A 12,143-nucleotide genomic window follows, 5' to 3' on the forward strand; every position below is an offset into this window, starting at 1 on the left:
TTTGTCAAAAACTTCCCATTTCATTAAAAATTGTTAAGTTATTCGTTACAACTAGAGTTTTCGTGGTTTTCGCTGGTTGATTTTGTGAAAAAGTAGTTTTTCCGTCACAGTGTTGAGAACGAAAAATCAAATTTATTGAATATTATCGAAATCTCGCCAAGAATTCCGTCATGGATTTGAAGTCTTTTGAAAATTTACGTTTATTTCAGTAAAGTATGCTTCGAAATCTTCAATATGCTTCAAAAATATACTTCGAAAAAATCCTTCGAAGAATTCAAAAACAGTGTTCTCTATTTTTACTGTATTACCCAAAAAAGTATGGTTTTTTCACCGAACGAAAGAAAACTAAGGGAAAAATTGATTCTATAAAAGTATCAACATCTTTAAAAACGGTTCAATTATCTCAAAGAAACAGCCTGGAAGTCTGATCAAAAGTCAGAGGTTGATCCTTCCACGAATAGGCTGAGACTTCAATTAGTTTCCTTACGTAATGTTACCAGGACAGAAGTGGCGCATTTAAAAATATCATATGTTTGGCGTTTTTGGTACTAAAATGAAGTTTTTAATTACCTCTTGGTTCCTTTGAACTACATCTGGCTCGGATTTCCATCGCATGATAAAAATGATTGTTCCGAAATTTCCTTATATAGTTTACATGGTCGCACATCGGCTCCAAATTTACTTGACACTCAAACGTGCTAACTTGATTCTAGTGGAGTCAAACGGTGCTTCGCCCAGCGAATTGTAACTCGATGTTTTTGATAAAATATGAACGGTCTTGATATCTAGTGCAAAAATTGAAACATCTTGTCAAGCATTTATAATGCCAACATTTAATGCTAAGACTTGAACTTATCTTAAAAAGATCTTATCAAGAGGAACCATAAAAATTTTTGACAGCTCTTGACAAAGTCTTGACAAATCTTGATAACACTCTTCATTATCTCCAGTTGTTGTTCAATCAATCTGATCCCAATACAAGAAAACGAAAAAAATCTACTGCGAAATCAAAGTACAAAGTAAGGGTGAAGCGGAACTATTGCTGTTTTCATCCTTCGAAACATTGAAATTGTTTTATGCTATTGCTGTTTTCATCCTTCGAAACATTGAAATTGTTTTATGCTACAAATAACCGACAAAAAAAGCAAAAATGGGGTAAATCTTCTGGAACTGCAAAACAAAAACATTTTTTTTGCTTCTGCCTCATATCCTTTAGTTTCATGTCGGTCTCATCTTCATTTTTCTCTGGTAGAAAAAAATTGTGAACAGGGAACTATTAATTTCAAAAATACCAGGGTCTCAACTTTTCCCAGGCTTGATTTTGGGCACAATTTGAGGCAGCAACCACAAATAAAATGGTGAAAACGATCTGTCTCAATTATTTTATAAGCTCCTGTCGTGTTATATTTTTTCTGGTTTAAATTTGTTTTCAATTTTGTACTTAGATTAGTTATTTCTGAGGGTAGAGCAGCTCATTGGCGACATTTTTGCTTCAGTTGCGTATCATATTTTTCAAGTCGGTCTAATTTTCTTTTTATTTTTAGTTAACAGGTTATCAGAGAAACTTGAACAAGCCAAAAGCTAATGTCCAGAAGAGTTGATTATAAGGGGGAAAAAACCAATTTCTTCTCTCAAATCGAAGAAATTTCTTCTCTCAAAAGTTTTTTTTCAAGACTTAGAAGATATAATATATGTTCGTTTTCATCGTTTCTTTATGTACCACATTTGTACTAATCGCTGTGTGAGTTTTGCATTTTGCAAAAGTCCATCAAAACGGAACTTAAGAGGATGAAAAGTTTCATAAATACTATTGTAGAAACAAAAACAATTTTTATGTACTGTACTTGCTGCAAAAATTATCTATTCTTCAAAATAAAGATTTGAAATTTTTCTTTGTGTCTGACTCTGATGTTGATTAATTTATTGGATTTTTTAATGGTTTTACGTTATACTGAGAAAAGCAGGCTCAATTGTTGATTAGTAAACAAACGGCAGCTGAATTATATGAAAAATTTTGCTAACTCTTGTTGAAAGGTAGAGGAGGTGTTTTATAATTTTTACAATTTAATTTTTCTTGCCATGGCATGGTTAATCTTTTTATCCTTATCCATGTGTATCAAGTTTCAGTTCACTGGGTGACCTCAACGTGGGCTCAAAAATTGCAGCATTGGTTATAAACTTTACCTGATATTCCAAATGATAGAGCACCCATGAAATCGTTTCTCGTAGTTCTATCCCAGTCCCACACTTCAACCAGTAACCGCTTGTTCTTATCCTCCACCGCTAGAGGGCTAAAAAGCGTCATGTAGTTGTTTGAGTTTCTGTTGCACATCCGATTAAACAAAAATATGATGCCGAGAATTGATATTTTGTTGATCTTTTCTTAAGATATCCTGATCATCAACATGATATTGCTGAACAAAAAATTATGGACTATCTCTCATAATTCATACCTGTCCGGAGAAATTCCTATAATTCATACCTGTCCGGAGAGCCTTTTAATTTTGAATGTCATGCAAAGCTAGTATTATGCCAAAGTTCAAGATATGTACTAGTATTTCTATATCTTTGCATGGTTTTCAAGAAATTTCTATACATAGGTTTTATCAATGTATGTCAATTTGTATTATAAAAAGTTAGCTTTATGATTGGCTCAGACAGGTGAACTTCTAATATTGAAGCACAAAATCTTGGATATCTTGAAAAGCTGCGAAAGTTTAATTCGGAAGCAATATGCGTACATTTCAAACTCTTCATTCCAGACTGGGTTGAGAGTCTCCTTGAGTCGTTTGGATTTGTGTTTGTGAAGTTTATCTGCCTTCTTGTTGTCTGGTATCAATCTGATCTTCACATAGGGATCTGCTAATCCATTCGCATCCATTGGGATTAGATTTTTCGCTTGGAATACTAAAAACGAAAACATTGAATAACACAACAATAAGAGAAAAGCATTAGTGGTTAAAAAAAAATCGGATGCATTTTTGCCTATTTTTGAATTTTAGTACTTAGAGAATTCCTATAGCTGGAAAATAACATAGGTTTCAGAATTCTGTAGAAAAACCAAAAAATTTCTTTGGCGATTCTTCTGTTGTTTAATCGCAATGATTTTAAGTCCAACAGCGATTTTACTGGCGCTCCCAATTGATAATTTTGATATTCGAAAGAAAAAATAATTGACAATAAGAGCATAAAACAACAACTGTACAAGAAAACAACAATTGAGCAATTCTGAATATTAAAAAACACTTTCACTCAAACTAATAATTAATAATTAATTGGCGTGCTCAATCTAACTGACCCTCGCAGTGAAATTCCATAACTGGGTTGCCCATCATAAAATTTTTGTTGATTTCATACAAGGTCATATATTATCATCGGTAATCATACACGGTCATACATCAGTTCTATGATTTCCCGTTAACCATACAAGTAACATACAGAAACTAATTATGTTGTAAACAACTGCATTTGTAGCAACTACGACGCTCAATCAGTAACCCAAACAATGAGTTATTGAGTTTAATTTTTCCCGGTAATCATAAAAGGTCCTATATGATTTGTATAATTTCCAGGTAATCATAAAATTTTCATGGAAAAAAATAATGCAGCTGTAAACAACTCCAATCGTAGCAGCTACCACGCTCAATCAGGAAAAAATACACCTGAGACACCCAAGCGAAGAGGCGTGTAGTTTTTATTTTTCTCGATAATCTATTATTGTGAATTTAAAAAAAAAATTCTCGTTTGTTGACAACTTTGAGTCTTTTTTCATAGCCCTCTCAAATTTGTATAAAATTCAACAAAAATTGGCGCTTTCTTTTGATGGACTTTTTATGTCCTTGCAATTGTACAACAGCCATATACAATTGCACTTCTTGCAAAATTCAAATTCAGTTCAATAATAATTGATTTTTGGATTTCATACATTTTCGGCTGGCAATTGGTGCACATGCACAAAAATGCCCAATAGTGTCATTTTCATTTTTATTAATGCAAGGACCAGATATGGTTTCCTTGTTCTCATTTAAGGATTATTTGTGATTTCCTTGATTGCATGCCAGGATATTATTAGGAAACACGTTACGATTCGTATAAAATTATATAAGATCAATGTATGAAATCAAGGAAATGGCGTACCGCATAAACTCTTCCTTCACATAACTGGCCGCCCAACTATTGATTTCTGGCTGAAATTGACGTAGAAGTAATTCAATCTAGAGTAATCTACTTTTTCTCGTTTCTCGTTTCTAAATATTCTATGTCAATATGCATGAAGGAGCTTTTTTAATTCGTTTTTTAACCTTTATAAAATCTCAATTAACGTGACAAAAAAAACTATGAAATATAATAGCGTTTGGGCAAGTTGCACAAAAAACAGCCAACTAAATTAATGCCCATGAACTAGTTACTGGCATAGCCTTGTGTAATGATGACTAGAGACAACTGCGGTTAAATTGAGGCATAGTGATAACTTGTACGATTAAGGCGGACCCTTAAATGGGCTCTCTTTATTGCCTTAAGGTTAATAGATAGAGAGTTACTTATTTCTGCGCGCGAAGTAGGCTTACCTAACTCTAGTTGACTAACCGATTATTGCAAAAAAAACTTAGAAGAACTTCAATTGTAACGCCGAAAATTATATAAAGCGCAGAAGTCAATGCCATACACATAGATTGGTGGAGAATTCGCAAAATAGATTTCTATCTGCTGCAATGTATACAAACAGAATTGATTTGCTTTTTACAGTAGCAAGAGAAAGTTTGTTATGAATGATCTAAACAGGTATCACAGGACAACACTTGGCAAAGAGCACTCATGCTATATCTTTCCAAACGAAAGTGTCGCGGCAGTTTATTTTAAACACCATCAAAACTGGCTGCAGTGAACCAAGACGATACGTTTGGTTCTTTGACGTCCAATTGCAGCACTGCTGCTATCACGCATAGTCCAAATTAACTCCGGGCAGAACATTCGCACAAACACTCAAAATGTTTCTTAAATTATGTTAGTTGCACTTTTGTAGCTTCAAAAATTTTAAGAATTGATTTCAATTAAACTTATAAAATTGCAGTTGTGCCTAACTGCTTCATTTTAATCAATCAAAGTAGACAACTATAGTTTTTCAATCCTTGGCAAACAAATATTGACATTCCTTGCTCCTGATTTTTGTTTGTTTTCTAAATTTTCTAGAGCATCTGGGATTGCGATTAGTTTTTGTAAACATTGCGGCACTCAATGAACATATAAGAACACAAAATTTAATTTTTAATGTGCTATTACGTGGTCAATAAAAATACGGCACAGCCGCTCACGCAATGGGCAAGTGATTGGCTGGTTAAAAGATCAAAAATTCAATAAATTTACATTCCAGGGATTATTTCGGATAACATATCTCGGGATGCTCATCATACAACTTTTCTAGATTTCAAATGAAGTAATGTATGATTTGTGTGAATTCCCGATAATATTTAAAATACCATGGAATCAGTTAATAGAATAGGAACGCGTTCTTTGGTGACAAATAATAATAGCGATCTCTGAAATGTGCACAACGAAACACACAGATTGACAATCACTCAAAGGATTTTTCCGTTTGTGCCCCCCCCAGCTTAGTTGGCACATATTATTTGCACCCCCCAGACGCACGTGCCATATTTTTACATAATGATTTACTATGTAATGACACGCGCTCTGTAACGGGGGGGGGGGGGCGCATATTGTACCGGGGTGTACAAACGGAAAAGATCCCACTAAGAATTTGATTTTTTCCACTAATCATACAATGCTATATAGGAATTGCATGAGTCCCGCTAATCAAACAACTTTCAAACGCATTTTTTCATGTCTCTGGAAAGGTAAAATATACCTGTGATACGACAAATTAGCTGAGGAGGTTTGACTTCTGTTGCAGTCATCTCGTGGCCATTATGATCACTGGTTTCGTGTTTGTCCCCTTCTGTTCTGATTGGCTGCTCGTCTGTCTGTTTAGGCTGCTCTTTCTCAAACACTCGAACCTCTAATTTTATGCGACCTCTTTTTTCTGTGCAATCTTTCCCGCAGAGGTTGGGAACAAATTCAGCACATTTGCGATGCACGTTTATCCCACACTCTGAAATAAATGGATGTAACCCTAATTTTCATCTTGATCTAAGAGAAAAACATAACCGACACAAAAAAAAGATGCATGAATGATACTATTCAAGCCAAAGACGTCATGACAAAAAAAATTTGTTGGGTCCAAAAAATTTGTAGAAAAAATGTAGAAAATTTGTTTCCTCGATCCGAAAAATTATTATCAACTTTTGCTCGAATCAGAACTGCTACTGCTACGATGGAACCGAACAAAAATTATAGAGTAGCTTTTGTGAAATTATGAAATCTGAATTAGAAGAATGTCCCAATTCTCCTAGAAAAAGTCCTTTCATGCGTATCTCTTTGACCTCAAAAGTTAGCATTGACCTCTAACAGTTGCTAATGCTTACAACTTTGTCACAGTTGGTATCCTTCAACAGGTGCGGCAACTCTGAAGAAAAATTGATAGGGGTAAAAAGAATCTATGTGAAGATTTTTGTATTTATAAATTAATTATGGAAAACGACTGAAAAGCGTCCATATTCATGAAAAAAGGTTACATCTTGACCTGAATTGCCTCGGTCAATTTTGACGAAGAAATTTACTGAATTTCTTTTTGTTGTGTTAGTACAAGTGATTCACATGAACTTTATGGAATTGTGTTATATTCAAAAGCTAGGCTAAATTGAAGGAAAATATTGAGCGAATCGCCCAAGATTAAAAAAAATTAAGGATCGCTAAATCCCGGCTACAAAGCCCGCACCCTAAATTCCACTTTTGAACGTAAAGCAATTCCTTTTTATTTGTTTATAAGATGTGAAATAACATGATACGAAACAAGATTCTGTGTGACCAAAATTAGAGAGTAGCAGGAAATTTCCAAAAAACGACTCGCAATAATTTAAGGAAAGTCTAACAAAGCCTTGACATGACCAGCAGACCAATTGAGCTTTCGAGACAAACATACACAACCAAACTTAACAAACAGCGAGAGAAAAATATAATTAATTGCCTTTAATTTGAAGTTATTTACAATGATGACGTATTGAATAACTTTTCCTGAGAATACAATATATGAAAGCTCAAAAAACGTTCAATTGACTACTTGAACTCTTAAAAAACCAACACGGAGAAAAAAATCTTTTAAAAAATCAAAAAGTGTGTCAATATCATTGCTAGTTGTCTTTTTTATACATATGTTTCAAAAACTAGATATTTTTTGCCATAAAACTTTAGCCGATTCCCTTCCATTAAATTGTTCATGAGCATTAAATTGTGGTACATGAGCATTATCATTATAGACAATCTTATCCTACGTATGTTATGATGCAGTAAATTAATAATTACTTCATGCAGTATGTATATCTTAACATTGTTAACCATTTGCAATCGTCCGACGATTGTCTCTTATGTTTAAAGTTGACTGGTACCACGCACTAATGTGCAAACTGACAAAAGGTCAATTGCAGTTCTGCCTTATCTTTCATTGAATAAAGTTGTGCATTGAATATTTTCTTTTCGATTACAGCTTAGACCTTATTCTAATTGAGTAAGCATCACATAAGCATCGCAGTCAGCTGAAAAAGGAAAAACGACACTAGGTCTTGAACCATTCTGGCAAAACCCAGCTCAAACCCACCAACACCATGGGAAAAGTGGAGAAGTCAACTGAAAATGGCCCTAGTCGCAGAGACAAATATAGAACTTGACGACCTCCTAAGAGAGAAACCAACGACAATCATCTATCCCCCAGAGCCAGTAGAAGAACAACCAGTACACAATCCAACCCAGACGATGGAAAGAGAGAGGCTAACAAGATACAACCAGGCAGTAGCCAAATGTAAAAATGAGTGTAACTTAATTGACAGAATAGAGGTGCTGTGCGGCGATAAGCCATGGGACATCGCCGATAAGCGAGCAAAATCAATGATTTATCTAACCATTGGAATCGAAGGACGAAGAATGCATACAAGGAAATACGCCCATACTAACGTCGAGAACATCACGACACAACAACTGTGGGAGGAACTAGAGCTGACGTTCATACGACCACGGAACGTCACATTCGACCGTTATCTATTGCTCACAAGACAACAACAAAAAGGGGAAACTATGGAACAATTCCACTCAGCCCTAAGATCTCTAGCAGAATTTTGCCAACTGGGAACGTTGGAAGATGACTTGTTACGAGACATCTTTACAGCCAACATGATCGACCCGATGATTCAGAAAGAACTTTTAAAGGTAACACTAGAACCAGAAAAGGCACTTGAATTAGCCATTAGCATCGAGTTAGGCGCACGAAGCCAATTAGCTATACAAGCCAAGAACACTACAGACCCCTCATTGGTATCAATAGTAGGACGATCGGAGCTAGTCCTAGCCATCTCTAGTTCGAGATACCGGGGAAACTACCGAGGCAATTTTAGCCAGCCCCGAGGCAACTACCAATCGCCCAGAGGCAATTCATTCCAGTCAAACAGACAACAATTCCAGCAACATAACTGTCGTAACTGCGGACAACCTTGGACACAAGAACATCGAAGTACGAGCCAGGCAATTGGACAGACGAGTAGAAGATGCAATAAACCCAATCACTTAGCGAAAGTCTGCAGGTCCAATCTGAACAGATACACAAACAATCGGAATGTCAACGAATTAATAGAACCAGACGAAACACAGAACGAGGAACAAATAAATATGGTCTCACTAAACAATGAAATAGGAAGCATCAGAGAGGATTCGGAAGACGACTACATGGTCAACTTAATTTCCCCACCGAAACATCACCCACATCCACAAAACTTCACATCAAGTTTGAGAACACCAAATACTGGGTAATGGTGGATTAAGGTAGCTCAAACAACTTAGTAAAGGAACGAATGGCGCATGAGATAGAAGACAGAGATAAAAACAGCTGGTGGAGTCGCAAGACGAATCCCACAAACTTGCGCAGCTTTACGAATACACCAATCCGAAATGTCGGCACACTATACTGTGACATAGAATGTAATGGTTGGAATGCCAGAAGAGCTGACCTCATAGTGGTAGCCAACAACCACAGCGATTATAGGACGAGACTTATTTCAAGGGCTCGGAATACAAGTCAATCAACAACCCTCCCCAAGATCGGAAGGTAAGCAAGTTGCAATGATACAAAACTTTGAAGGACAAAACTTAAAACAGAAATATCTAAAAAATTCCCCAACCTAGTAAAAAGGATAGGACGATCAAAAACCCATACAGTTAAGTCAAAATTCAAAACAAACTTCACGCCCGTTCATCAAAGAGGACGGAGAATACCAATCCGTCTACAATCACAGGTAGAAGAAGAACTCAAAAAATTACAAAAGAATGGCAACATAATCAAACTGGACAAATGCAGCGACAAAAACTTTATTTCACCTATAGTAATAACAGTTAAACGAGAAAAAACAATAAAACTTGCCATGGACTCAAAAGTCATAAACAAAGTGATTCACAAAAACGAATACCAAATGCAAAAAATAGACTGCCTGATGGACAATATCGCACAGTCAATCTCGGAATCGTCGCACGAAAGCGAAGTACTTTTTTCAACCATCGACCTACGATACGCATATAGTCAAATACCACTCGAGGAGACAACCGCAAAACATTGCAATTTTAATATCATAGGCGGTCAAGCCACAGGAACATACAGATTCATAACAGGTTTCTATGGTTTAACAGATATGCCCGCAGAATTCCAAAAAGCAATAGATACCACATTAAGGGGCCTCAAAAACACATATAGTTTCCAGGACGACATAATAATTGTCACGGGCGGAGGAATAAAAAACCATAAAGAACAAGTATTCGAATGCCTGGAAAGACTTGTCAAGGAAAATTTAAGCATAAACTTAGAAAAATGTCACTTCGCAAAAAATAAAAAAGAATGGCTAGGATTTGAAATCAATCAACATGGTATAAAACCATTAGTCACCAAAACCGAAGCCATACAAAGCTTGAAGGCACCCAGCACATGTAAACAACTTAAATCCTTCTTAGGTAGTGTACATCATCTAACAAAATTCGTTCCGAATTTAGCAACACAATGCAGAATCTTTCGAGAATTACTGAAAAAAGATAATAAATACGTATGGACCACAAAACACCAAACAGCATTCGAAAAAATAAAAGAGCACATAAAAAACATAACTGAAAACACGCACTTCGATCAGTCGAGAAAAACAAGAGTACGTACAGATGCATTACGATTCGGACTCGGAGCAGTGCTCGAGCAGGAATCGAACAACGGTTGGGAAACAATAGCATACGCCTCGCGTTTTCTAAACAAAGCTGAAGAAAAATATAGCATTAACGAGCTCGAACTCTTAGGCATAGTTTGGTCACTCGAACATTTTAAGCATTATTTATATGGTCAATATTTCACCGTACAAACAGACCATCGAGCACTTCTATCCATACTTAAAGATAAATCAACAAAAGCACACCAAAGCAGATTAACCCGCTGGTGCGATCGGCCAATTCCATTCCACTTTAATATCGAACATATACCAGGTTCAAAGATGGGCCTCACAGATTACATATCCAGAAACCCCCGCGGCGCCGCAAAACCAATTAGTATGTACGATGAAGACTTTGTAATAGCACAAATAGATGCTCTAGTTAAAACAATTGATGCAATTAGACAACGCGGTAGACCACGAAAATTTCCTACACTGGAATCGCGCAACGATTCAAAGACATCAAATACAACGACTGTAATTAAACGTCAAAGAGGCCGTCCGAGAAAATCACCTATGCAATTGCGGGACGATTCCAAAATCAAAGTGCCTAGAGCACAAAGTCATAAGACAAAAACAAAAGTAGTTCAAAAACCGCATAATTACAGCCTACGCAGTAACCGCGTGACAAGAAGTGACGTAATTGAGCAAAAAGTCACACAACAAGCGATTGCAAAATCGCATTTGCCAACAACTCGAATAACAACCAGTTGCTAACTCAAAAACAAAATTCTTCAGAAATGCAAGCAGACCAAGATCGAACACAAAACACTCCCCCAAAGAGTCCAGGAAAAAGCCCACTCTCATTCACCACCTACCTGAGCCCCAGCAAGGAAGACAACAACCCGCTGCAAGAAAAACCAACAACAACATCAAATACAACACAAGACAAAGCAATCAGAGACGTATTCAGCTCGACATTAATAGCGGCTATGACAAACAGGGACAGTGTTCTAAGAGAGATTCGAGATTGCATCATCCAGAACGATGAACGCCGATGCAAAGCAGTGAGCAAACAGATACACGCCCACTGGAACCAATTGAGCATAAACGATGGCTGCATACTACTTGATAACCGCCTCACGATTCCCAATGCAATTAAAGAGGCAGTCATTGACGTTCTTCATGACACCCAACCGGGCTCATGGGGAATGACAGAACTAGCGAATAGACTATGGTGGCCTTTCATTAACAGAGACCTGATAAACAAGGCAAAAACATGCCGCCCCTGCACTGAATTCGGTAAGAACCTCAAATGTATAATACCAAAAACAAAATGGTCACCAATTAAACCATGCGTCGAACCAAACGAAGAAATTCGAATAGACTTTGGTGGACCAATATTAGACGGTCAAGGAAGAGAATTATACTTCCTCGCATGCATCGACGGATTTTTCAATTTCCCATCTCTTAAACTATACAATCACGCGAACGCAACAAACATAGAACATTTCCTAAATAAATATATGTCCATACATGGGGTACCTAGATCTATACGAATGGACCAAGCTAGATGCCAACAAGGTAATACAATTAGAGAATTGTGCAACAGAAACAACATAAAAATAATATTTGCACCTGCAAACGACCATAGATCGATAGGCCTCGTTGAAAGGTTAATCCAAACGGTCAAACGAAGATTAGGATGCATCAAGCTAGACCCAAACCAACACCCGTTTAACATAAAACAGTCTTTAAGACAAATCGCTCAAGAACTAAGAATATGTCGGAAAAAAGCAACCAATATATCACCATTCGAAGTGCATTTTGTACGCCCCCCCCCCCCAATACTCCAAAAACCAA

General features: G+C 36.6%; 1 protein-coding gene across 3 annotated transcripts in view; it reads right to left on the bottom strand.

Moving 5' to 3' along the window:
• LOC142344850 (uncharacterized) overlaps nucleotides 1–12,143 on the bottom strand; it is a 217,935-nt gene that overhangs the window by 51,957 nt on the left and 153,835 nt on the right. For all 3 annotated transcript variants that reach the window (XM_075396870.1, XM_075396869.1, XM_075396871.1), the window contains exons 15-17: nucleotides 5,867–6,109; nucleotides 2,742–2,907; nucleotides 2,185–2,291 (exon numbers count right to left, since the gene is read on the bottom strand). In XM_075396870.1, coding sequence (XP_075252985.1) covers nucleotides 2,185–2,291; nucleotides 2,742–2,907; nucleotides 5,867–6,109 — 516 coding nt within the window. The remainder of the gene's footprint in view (nucleotides 1–2,184; nucleotides 2,292–2,741; nucleotides 2,908–5,866; nucleotides 6,110–12,143) is intronic.

The sequence above is a fragment of the Convolutriloba macropyga genome, chromosome 8 (assembly GCF_964194025.1).
Source record: "Convolutriloba macropyga chromosome 8, txConMacr16.3, whole genome shotgun sequence".
Taxonomy (NCBI): domain Eukaryota; kingdom Metazoa; phylum Xenacoelomorpha; order Acoela; family Convolutidae; genus Convolutriloba; species Convolutriloba macropyga.